We start from the raw sequence: 11,421 nt of genomic DNA on the forward strand, positions 1-11,421 counted from the left end.
TATTGTATTCTGTTTTTATTTACCATTTACACAACGTCCCAACTTCACTGGTTTTGGGTTTTGTAGTATAATTTGTATATAAACATGTTTTAAGTACACCTCTGCATAATATTGTATCCTTATTAGTATTAAAGAAAACAAATAAGAATTATAGGTCAACCTACAACAAAGAATAACTTTATTAACGTTGTTGTTTTTAGTCTATAACAAAAACACTTAAACTGCATCAATTTGCCTGAAGTTTAAATACATTTTGTGATCCTCGTTTAAATTATAAATATTTTTTGACCGACTTGAACAATAAAATCAAATCAACCCAATAAATAATAATACAAAAAATACAAATAATAATAATAATACAAATACAAAAAAATAATACATTTAAAATTGATCTGCAACATTAACTCAGGGGCACAATATGTACACATTTTAATCTACATAGCAAAAATTAATTAAACAGTTTGTGATGGTTTATAAATATAAATTATGAGATGGAACACTCACACAATAAAAAAAACACAATTGGAAATGTCCATAATTGATGTTTTTTAATTGATTAAGCGAACAGTTCACATCAAAAACAGACTTTAATATTATATTATTATTTATAATATCATTATTACATTCATGTTCAGTATGTTTGCTTTAAAATACAAGAATGAAGAAGACAACTTTTTAAATCTTCGTTCCAAACACAATAAGTCTTCCTACCAGCAGGTGGCAGCAGCTGAGCTGCGTCAACTTTGACGCCGGAAGCGGAAGTAACTTCCTTTTCTTCTTTGATCCAGCATAGAGACACACTGAGGTGAGTTTGGGCTCATGCTTCATCGTTAAAAATCTCTTTGCTGAAAACCCATCCGAACTTTTCTTGGGTTTGTGTGGACTTTGTGATTATTTCGCTTTGTTTTTGTTTCAAAATTGTTTGTGTGCGCACTTCGCCATGTTTGATTTCGACCTTTCAAGCCTTCTGGCGTCGCGATGCAAGCGGCACTCGCTCAGTGGCGATAAAACCATTCAAATACTCATTTTTGTAAATTAATATGGAGGCTTATGTATATATTTTGTATCGGCGAGGATAATTATGTGAAAGTCATAATTAGGAGATAAATTAAAGAGAAAACGATGATTTTAGTCGGTGGTTGCAAATGCGTTAGCATTAGCATGTTTAGTTTTCGACGTGTATGTTTTTATGTTGAAAGACATATTGCAATAATATATATAAATCAGGCCATTGAAAATAATATTGGCTTTAAAAATAATATTGACTTTAAGAAATGTAGAGAAATTTAACGTATTGCTTGTTTTTACATGACGTCACGTCCGGCTCAATGCATGGTGGTCAAGTCAGTGTTTTTGATTGATTGATTGAAACTTTTATTAGTAGATTGCACAGTACAGTACATATTCCGTACAACTGTCCACTAAGTCTTTCAACTTGTTTAAGTCGGGGTCCACGTTAATCAATTCATGGTACAAATATATACTATTAGCATAATATAGTCATCACACAAGTTAATCATCAGAGTATATACATTGAATTATTTACAATCTGGGGGTGGGATGTGGAGGTTAGGTTTGATTGATAGCAGCACTTCAGTCATCAACAATAATATCATCTTAGAAATGGACATTGAAACAGTGTAGGTCTGACTTGGTAGGATATGTACAGCGATCAGTGAACATAGTGAGCTCAGAAAGCATAAGAACAAGTATATACATTTGATTATTTACAATCCGGGGAGGTGGAGGGGGGAGGGTGTTAGTCAAGGGTTGAAGTTGCCTGGAGTTGTTCTTTTAGTGTGGTTTTGAAGGAGGATAGAGATGCTGTTTCTTTTACACCAGTTGGGAGTGCATTCCATATTGATGTGGCATAGAAGGAGAATGAGTTAAGACCTTTGTTTGATCGGAATCTGGGTTTGACGTGGTTAGTGGAGCTCCCCCTGGTGTTGTGGTTATGGCGGTCATTGTTAAGGAAGTAGTTTGACATGTACTTCGATATCCGGGAGGTGTAGCGGATTTTATAGACTAGGCTCAGTGCAAGTTGTTTTACTCTGTCCTCCACCCTGAGCCAGCCCACTTTGGAGAAGTGGGTAGGAGTGAGGTGTGATCTGGGGTGGAGGTCTAGAAGTAATCTGACTAGCTTGTTCTGGGATGTTTGGAGTCTAGATTTGAGGGTTTTGGAGGTGCGTAATCGAAAAAGGGTTGAAAATGAGTATTAAGCGACATTAAGCATTTCTTGAAGAAAAATGCCCTATGTTTGCATTGTTTTTAAAAATGGTAATCTGTAGAGTTCCCCAAGAGGTAAATTAAAAAGTGCAAACATTTTATAAAAGACAAGAAAAGTGGAACGCAGTTGAAGAACGCACAAGTTTTGATCATTTCGTTAAAGGATTGTTAGTTTTTATCATAGGCAACAATCATAATTGAAGCTTTCAGCACATACACAATGTGGAGATCTACAGTTATATCTTGAGTAGAGATGTCCGATAATGGCTTTTTTGCTGATATTGTCCAACTCTTAATTACCGATTCCGATATCAACCGATACCGATATATACAGTCGTGGAATTAACACATTATTATAAATGATAAATGGGTTATACTTGTATAGCGCTTTTCTACCTTCAAGGTACTCAAAGCGCTTTGACAGTATTTCCACATTCACACACTGATGGCGGGAGCTGCCATGCAAGGCGCTACCAGCACCCATCAGGAGCAAGGGTGAAGTGTCTTGCCCAAATACACAACGGACGTGACTAGGATGGTAGAAGGTGGGGATTGAACCCCAGTAACCAGCAACCCTCCGATTTATGGCACGGCCACTCTACCAACTTCGCCACGCCGTCATTATTATACCTAATTTTGTTGTGATGCCCCGCTGGATGCATTAAACAATGTAACAAGGTTTTCCAAAATAAATCAACTCAAGTTATGGGAAAAACATGCCAACATGGCACTGCCATATTTATTATTGAAGTCACAAAGTGCATTATTTTTTTTTAAATGCCTCAAAAGAGCAGCTTGGAATTTGGGACATGCTCTCCCTGAGAGAGCATGAGGAGGTTGAGGTGGGGGGTGTATATTGTAGCGTCCCGGAAGAGTTAGTGCCGCAAGGGGTTCTGGGTATTTGTTCTGTGTTACAGTGCGGATGTTCTCCCAAAATATGTTTCTCAGTCTTGTTTGGTGTGGGTTCACAGTGTGGCGCATGTTTGTAACAGTGTTAAAGTTGTTTATACGGCCTCCCTCAGTGTGACCTGTATGGCTGTTGACCAAGTATGCTTTGTATTCACTTGTGTGTGTGAAAAGCCGTAGATATGTGACTGGGCCGGCAGGCAAAGGCAGTGCCTTTAAGGTTTATTGGCGCTCTGTACTTCTCCCTACGTCCGTGTACACAGCGGCGTTTTAAAAAGTCATAAATTTTACTTTTCGAAACCGATACCGATAATTTCCGATATTACATTTTAAAGCATTTATCGGCCGATAATATCGGACATCTCTAGTGCTAAACTATAAAATCAGTGCCTATGAGAGTTCACTGTGGTTATGGCTTTAGGGAAAAAACTAAATTTTATTTGCAGGAAGATTTAGGCCCCTTGCGTACTCAAGAGTTTGCGCGCCGCTTGCTGCATAACAGCCATCTTGGCTTGGTTGACCACCACTGTTTTTCACATCCGGGAAGAAGTCACATGACTGAATACAAGCAATTGACTTTAGAGAGCGGTGTGACGTCACCCAATATGGGAGCGTTCATGTATAATGTTCAATAAACAAAATAAATGCATTTGAAGTAGTATTTAATGGCAGACTTTACCATACTAAATGTAATTGTGTTGTGTAAATGATTATGTACTTGCTGCCATATAATTCAAGACAATTTAATTGTTTTGCTTTTTGTCACTGTTCTACATAAACAAAATGTGCATCATTTGTAGAAAATATGTCCAATACACACATTCCAGTAAATCTGTGCTAATGATGAATGAGTGCCATGCATTTTAATATTGATTGTTTGGTGCTGCAGACGATGGCACCGCGTAAAGTGAAAGAGAAGAAGGAGGAGCAGGTGATCAGCCTGGGTCCTCAGGTGGCCGAAGGAGAAAACGTCTTTGGCGTGTGTCACATCTTCGCTTCCTTCAACGACACTTTCGTGCATGTCACGGACCTCTCTGGAAAGTAAGTTGTGGAAGAAGCCAAGCATCCACGTCTTAATGACTGTCATGTGGGCACATTAACAGGAAGTGTTTACGTGTCATTTCCAGGGAGACCATCTGTCGCGTGACCGGCGGCATGAAGGTGAAGGCCGACAGGGACGAGTCTTCTCCGTACGCCGCCATGTTGGCCGCGCAGGACGTCGCTCAGCGTTGCAAAGAGCTCGGCATCACCGCGCTGCACATCAAGCTGAGGGCCACCGGAGGGAACCGGTGAGTGTGACGAGCATTACTGCTGTTGGGATGGGATCAACGTGGTTCAAAAATGCAACATTTATGTATAGTGGTTGCATGCTGTGTGTTCAAACTTCAGCATATTGCTCGTAGGTCCTCCTTGATGAAGTAGCAATCTGGCAGTTATAAGTAGCACTGTTGCAATCGTTTCTTGTAGAATGTAGTAACCTCTAGAGTATTTGTTTCACCCGGGCACTTGTTACGCATATTGCATAACAATGTCATTCCCAACACACTGGCATCGATACGGGAATCACTTGAAAAAATTGATTCCAAAGAATTGATGCACAGGGATCTGGTTGTGAACAAAAAACGGTTTTCGATTCCCATCCCTATCGGTCTGTTTTTTTTCCTCGGCTCTGGCTGTCAAACTGGATGCAAGAGGAGGCGTGAAAAGCGCTGCCTCCATAGTACACACTCTGCTCAGCAGAAAAGTCTAATGGTGTGATGATTGATAGACGGAACCTTTTAATTTTCTATTGTCTACGGCCGGTGCAAGAAGTGACAACACAGCATGCCACTACAGAAAAAAAAATCAAAAGTCTTGCAAACCAATTTTAATGCACTAGATAATAACAGCCAATGTAAACATTTTAGCTGTTCCACATTATTGTCAAATGCTTACAATTGTGTGTGCAGACATACAATTGCAAGCTTTTGATAATGTATAACCATATGCAGTCGGACATATGCATTACATTTGTTCTAGTGGCATTAAAAAGCTTAAAATTATATTTGCTGATAAGAAACCCTGTTGTTTCTTGTTCGACTCGTTCACATTTGTTAACGACTTGTACTTGACATTTTAGATCAGCATACGCAGTAAAAGTGATACATCCTCCATTTAGTAAATCTGACCAAATGTAATAGTGTCATGGTTTAGGTAGAGGTGTGTATGTCAGGGATGTGAGTCTTATCAACTCAAGATTCCATTCCCATTCTAGGGGTGAATATTTTTTCCAGAATCAATTCCATTTGACATGATTCTCTATTCAAACAATATTTACTACCGTAATTTCCGGACTATAAGCCGCTACTTTTCCCCCTCGTTTTGGTCCCTGCGGCTTATACAAGGGTGCGGCTTATTTACGGCCTGTTCTTCTCCGACACCGACGAAGAGAATTTCGGTGGTTTTAGTGCGCAGGAGGAAGACGATTACACAATGATTAAAGACTGACTTTTCATATACCGGTAGGCTGGTTATTTTGATAACGTACAGGCGAGCACTTTGTATTACTTTGCACCGTTGTATTATTTGTACTCTGCACGAATGCTGTTCGCCATGTCAAAGATGTGAAAGTTTGATTGAATGATTGAAAGATTTATAGTTAATAAATGGGACGCTTTGCGTTCCCAAACAGTCATCTCTGTCCCGACAATCCCCTCCGTGGTAGCAGGAACCCCTATATACTACGGTAATTACACATCAAAACCCTGCGGCTTATAGTCGGGTGCGGCTTATATATGGAGCAATCTGTATTTTCCCCTAAATTTAGCTGGTGCGGCTTATAGTCCGGAAATTACGGTATATAAAAAAGTACAAAACCCATTTAAAACAGGTTAAAAGGCTGCTCTTGGAAGCGAACATGATGTATGTATGCAGCAAATAAGCCCAGCGATGGCGGTTTTTTTTTCTCAATTCTTGCTGGTAATGAAAAAGAATCGTGATTTGGATGTGAATCGATTTCCCCCCGCACATTTAGGAATGTACTTTTGTAAATCCTTCATCAAATACAATTGGGTTCCACATGCAGCATACGTATTAGGGATTGGTTTGTATTTTTATTTTTGACATATTGGCCTCTTTTTATCGCTATCAGCCTTTTACTTTTAACTACATCAGCAGATACAATCTATACATAGTGCCACCTAGAACTGCTACCCTCGAGCAGACGCTATAGGGTGCTAAAAGCAGGCACAAATAGACTAAAAAACAGTTTTTACCCAAGAGCCATAGTAGCATTAAACAGGCACTGAGTGAGCACAATGTGTCTGTCATGTCTTTCTATTTTTTTCGGACTATAATGTGCAATAATGTTATGTGTATATGTATATATATGCATATGTATGGATCTGTGCATGTGTGTGGATATATACATATATATATATTAGGGATGTCCCGATACGATATTTGGATCGGATCGGCCGCCGATATTTGCCAAAAAAAATGCGTATCGACAAGGCATGGGAAAATGCCGATCCAGATCCAGTTTTTTAAAAAATTCTGGTCCGTGTTTTCCAACGCACCGATTTAAATAATACATTCCACTTTTCTGCTGCTCCCTAATTTCCGTTCCGCATTTTCAAGCACACCTTCAACACATCCACAGGTCTGTGTTCTAACCGTTAAGACGGCCATGTGAATTCAAAGTTACCGGTAAAAATGTCAGCTGTCTTTGTGCGATATAGAAAATGACTATATCGTGATATTCGAGTATACGTTCTCACGCAGTTGCTTTTAGCTGCTGGCATTACAGGACAGACTCTTCCCGCTCCTTCTTGTGTCTGCTTCTCACAGACAGCAAGCGCACCTTCTTACACACGTCACATACGTATACGCACTCTCCCAGCAGAGAGGTAGCAGCATGGCTAACGTTAGCTGTGATGCTAGCGTAGCCGTGTGAGCGGTAATAATGAATGGGGTCATCTTAGATGAAAAGTTGACATGGAAAGCTCATATATTGCATGTGAAAAATAAGCTAAAAGTTTATTTATTTTGAACAAGGTTAAATACAGTTTCCCGTATAATACAATGAGAATGTTATATTGCTCAATTATTCTACCTTATTTCAATTATTGTGCAGAAATATGGGGAAATACATATCACAGCAACATAATGCCTCTATTTCTTTCACAGAAAAGAGCAATTCGTATAATTTTTACAGTAGGATATAGAGACCACACAAATGCACTCTTCATTAGGTCAGAATTATTAAAACTAAAAGACATTGTAGAATTGCATACTCTATTAGTGATGTTCAAAGCTAGAAATAAAGTTCTTCCGAAGGACTTACAAAAGTTATTTGTGTTCACGTCTGAAGATGAGAATCACAGAAGGCCGTATGACTTTAAACATCCAAGAGTGCGAACAAATTTGAAGCATATGTGCTTGTCTGTTGCTGGTGTGAAAGCATGGAATTCTCTAGACAAAGACTTAAAAAGTTGCAAGAATATCTTTGAATTTAAAAGGAGTTACAAAAAGAGACAACTGGAATTATATCAAACTGCTTTTGGATTTTGATTGGAACGTGTCATTTTGAAAATGCTTAAACGAAAATTAAAAGTATGTTGGAGTTCGGGTGTTGGTGGAGGGAACAGTGATAAAGTCATCTAAATAATTTGTGTTAAAAAGGGGGCAGATAAATATAAGAATAGTATTCTTCCATCTGCTCCTTTCTGATCATGGAAATGTATAAGAAACAAAAAAAACTATGAAAGTGTCAACTGTACATGGCTTGTATATATGCATTTTCATGAAAGGAATAAAAAAAAGAAATGAAAAAAAAGATGAATGAAGGAAGAATTCATTAATTCCCAAGAAAAACAGCAGTCTGGCGGTGGTTTGGCTTCAAGTGGGAATATGTCGAACAGACCACCGTAATTTGTCAAGTGTGGGGCAAAAGCGTTGCTATAAAAAGTAGCATTACTGCTAATATGTAGCATCATTTGCTAGAAAATGAAGAGTGTTTGAAACTCCGCACGTCAACATCTCCATTGTGTATTATTCAAACTCACCTAATTCAGCTGGCTAGTTGTTATCAAGAGTACTAAAACCCTTTTCAACATGAATCTGACAACTAAGTACCGTATTTTCCGCACCATAAGCCGCACCTAAAAACCACAATTTTTCTCAAAAGCAGACAGTGCGGCTAATAACCCGGTGCACCTTATATATGGATTAATATTCATATTTATTTTCATAAAGTTTAGGTCTCGCAACTACGGTAAACAGCCGCCATCTTTTTTCCCCGTAAAAGAGGAAGCGCTTCTTCTTCTACGGTAAGCAACCGCCAAGGTGAGCACCCGCCCCCGTAGAAGAAGAAGCGCGCGGATATTACGTTTCATTTCATTTGTGTATTTCTGTAAAGACAACAAAATGTCTCCTACTAAGAGACACGCGTACAAGGTTCCACTGACTTTTGATATTCCTGTGAACCGCACTGTGGATACAACGGGAACACGTACGGTGAATATTCGCACCACGGAATGAGAAGTCGTCCTACTGTGGTTGTAGCTTGCCATGCTAACGGCCAGAAACTTCCACCCACGGTGATATTCGAAAGGAAGACCTTGCCAAAAGAGAACTTTCCAGCCGGCGTCATCATAAAAGCTAACTCGAAGGGATGGATGGATGAAGAAAAGATGAGCGAGTGGTTGATAGACGTTTACGCGAAGACACCGGGTGACTTTTTTCACGCAGCGCCGTTCCTGTTGATCTACGACTGCATGCGCGTCCACATCATCGATGGTGTCAAAAAACAAGTGAAGCACACCGAAGAAGAAGAATTCGAGGGATTTGTGGATGAGTAATAACTTCAGAAAGTGAGCTTTAAATGTTTGTTTTGTGTGTTGTGTGACACTAACGTATGAGCAACGTTGAGTTATTGATGTTCCTATTGCTCTGCACTATTTTGAGTGTTACTATTTTTGTGATTACACATTTGTACATTACATTTTGGGAGTGAACAGAGTTGTTAGAACGCTGGTTTGTAATATATTATTAAAGTTTGACTGACCTATCTGACTGTTTTGTTGACATTCCCTTTAGCGTAGCGTAGGTGCGGCTAATAGCACGGGGCGGCTAATAGGTAAGCAAAGTTTATATAATATAATATTCCGTTCATTAAACGTGCGGCTAATAACACGGGGCGCCTTATGGTGCGGAAAATACGGTAGGCTAAATAACTTTGAACTTTATACATGCTCGGATAAGGCCGGTATCCCTATCGGATCGGAAGTGCAAAAACAACATCGGTATTGGATCGAAAGTCCAAAAACCTGGATCAGGACATCCCTAATATATATAGATAAATATCATCTTTTTTTACTATTTGTATTACCAAATGATTGTGTATGCACTTTAGGGGATCTGCTCCAATTTCGTTGTTCTTTGAACCTGTTCACTGTAATAATGACAATAAAACTCTATTCTATTCTGTATGATAGCAGTTTTTTATATAGAGAGATACAATGGTGAATTATATAGCAGTAATCACTGCTCCGGTCTCCTAAACTGTGCTGCATTGAAATAAATGAAGTTTGCTCGTCAGAGAAAAGCAAGCAACTGTCATACTCTGTGAAGTGAAGTGAATTACATTTATATAGCGCTTTTTCTCAAGTGACTCAAAGCGCTTTACATAGTGAAACCCAATATCTAAGTTACATTCAAACCAGTGTGGGTGGCACTGGGAGCAGGTGGGTAAAGTGTCTTGCCCAAGGACACAACGGCAGTGACTAGGATGGCGGAAACGGGGATCGAACCTACAACCCTCAAGTTGCTGGCACGGCCGCTCTACCAACCGAGCTATACCGCCCCAGCTATAGGGGCGGTATAGCTATACAGCTATATCTGCTGCTTTTGTTCCATGCTTGCAAACAAACAATCCTGACGACGTGACACTTGTGACTGTTTCAGCACCAAGACACCCGGGCCAGGAGCACAGTCTGCTCTCAGAGCGCTCGCCAGATCTGGAATGAAGATTGGGCGCATTGGTGAGGGAGACACACACGTGCACACACATATAAATAAATGATAAATGTGTTACACTTGTATAGCGCTTTTCTACCTTCAAGGTACTCAAAGCGCTTTGACAGTATTTCCACATTCACACACTGATGGCGGGATGCGTGGAAAAGTAAATGCTAACTTCTGACATCTTGTTTCAGAGGATGTGACTCCAATCCCATCAGACTCCACCCGAAGAAAGGGTGGACGCCGTGGTCGTCGACTGTAAATGCAGCAAAGTTAACAATAAAGTTGTTAAACATTTCTACTTCCTGTTTGTTGTGGTGCCACAGTGCAGTGTGAGGTTTGATTCTGTTTGAACGCTGTTTACATGCTGTGTAAACCTTGAATGTTTTATTAGTGGCAGCCATCTCTCTACAATCTGTTTAGCTTGTAGGCATTTTCAACAAATTTTACTGATTTGTCACAATTACAAGTTCAACTTGAAACAATTCCGCACCGACCCAATTAAATGTTTTCTGTGGTGGGCACATGTGCATCTGTGGGGAAGATTTTTTGCTAATGAAAGCACTAAAAAATGACGCAGTGGCTGCAGTTACACAGGAGAGCGATGTGGTGGTGTCCTTTTAACTTTTAAAGGGCAACTGCAATTTTTTGGAATTTTGCCTATCGTTTACAAATATTGAGAGACAAGAAGACAAATGGGTTTTTGGTAATTTAGCGTTAACATTTAAATATGTGTTTGTTCTCGGTGGTAAGTAATGCAGCTAATGGGAACAATAGATTCTACCTCTAAATCACTTTAAATGTATACCGTCAACAATACTTTATGTTCCCTAACCTGAATTATAATTGTAGTGACATTGTTATTGTTTAACACATCGGCTTAGTTTAGAAACCCTAGCACGGAGCAGGGATGACCACACCCCCGCGCTCCCCCGACCTCATTTGATTGGTCGCTGCAAAGTCCTTTCTTCTTCTGGCCGCTCTCGCTGATTTCTCATGCAGTGCCGAAAGGGACAAGCGATAGAAAATGGATGGATGGATGCGCCACTTTTGCCACCATCGGTCGCTGAGGGGGAATGATGACACCTGCTGAATGAAGGAAGAAGCATCATTGAGGTAAAGATGTGATGCAGCTGAGATAGGCTCCAGCACCCCCCGCCACTCCAAAAAGGGACAAGCGGTAGAAAATGGATGGGATGAAAAGTTGACAACATACCAAATGAAAATTGTACACACTGCCGGCAGCGACATTAAGGGCTAGGTTACACTTGTTTCCCATGATATTAA

The 11,421-nt window shown here is 39.8% G+C and overlaps 1 protein-coding gene across 2 annotated transcripts; it reads left to right on the forward strand.

Moving 5' to 3' along the window:
- The first annotated feature begins 687 nt into the window (after positions 1-687).
- Positions 688-10,431, forward strand: rps14 (ribosomal protein S14). Of its 2 annotated transcripts, none has more exons than XM_062070193.1 (5): positions 688-805; positions 4,022-4,173; positions 4,260-4,421; positions 10,078-10,154; positions 10,329-10,431. In XM_062070193.1, the coding sequence occupies exons 2-5, from the start codon at positions 4,025-4,027 to the stop codon at positions 10,394-10,396; spliced, it is 456 nt and encodes a 151-aa protein (XP_061926177.1). In that variant the 5' UTR covers positions 688-805; positions 4,022-4,024; the 3' UTR covers positions 10,397-10,431. The 2 variants fall into 2 exon arrangements, with proteins under 2 accessions (XP_061926177.1, XP_061926178.1); XM_062070194.1 differs by having other exon boundaries at positions 793-872.
- The last annotated feature ends 990 nt before the right edge of the window (positions 10,432-11,421 follow it).

Source organism: Entelurus aequoreus, linkage group LG14 (genome assembly GCF_033978785.1).
Source record: "Entelurus aequoreus isolate RoL-2023_Sb linkage group LG14, RoL_Eaeq_v1.1, whole genome shotgun sequence".
NCBI lineage: Eukaryota > Metazoa > Chordata > Actinopteri > Syngnathiformes > Syngnathidae > Entelurus > Entelurus aequoreus.

Coding starts and splice junctions, on each gene's coding strand:
- rps14 (XM_062070193.1), top strand. CDS start 4,025: ATGGCACCGCGTAAAGTGAAAGAGAAGAAGGAGGAGCAGGTGATCAGC. Junction 4,174..4,259: donor GTCACGGACCTCTCTGGAAA/GTAAGTTGTGGA, acceptor TGTCATTTCCAG/GGAGACCATCTGTCGCGTGA. Junction 10,155..10,328: donor AATGAAGATTGGGCGCATTG/GTGAGGGAGACA, acceptor ATCTTGTTTCAG/AGGATGTGACTCCAATCCCA.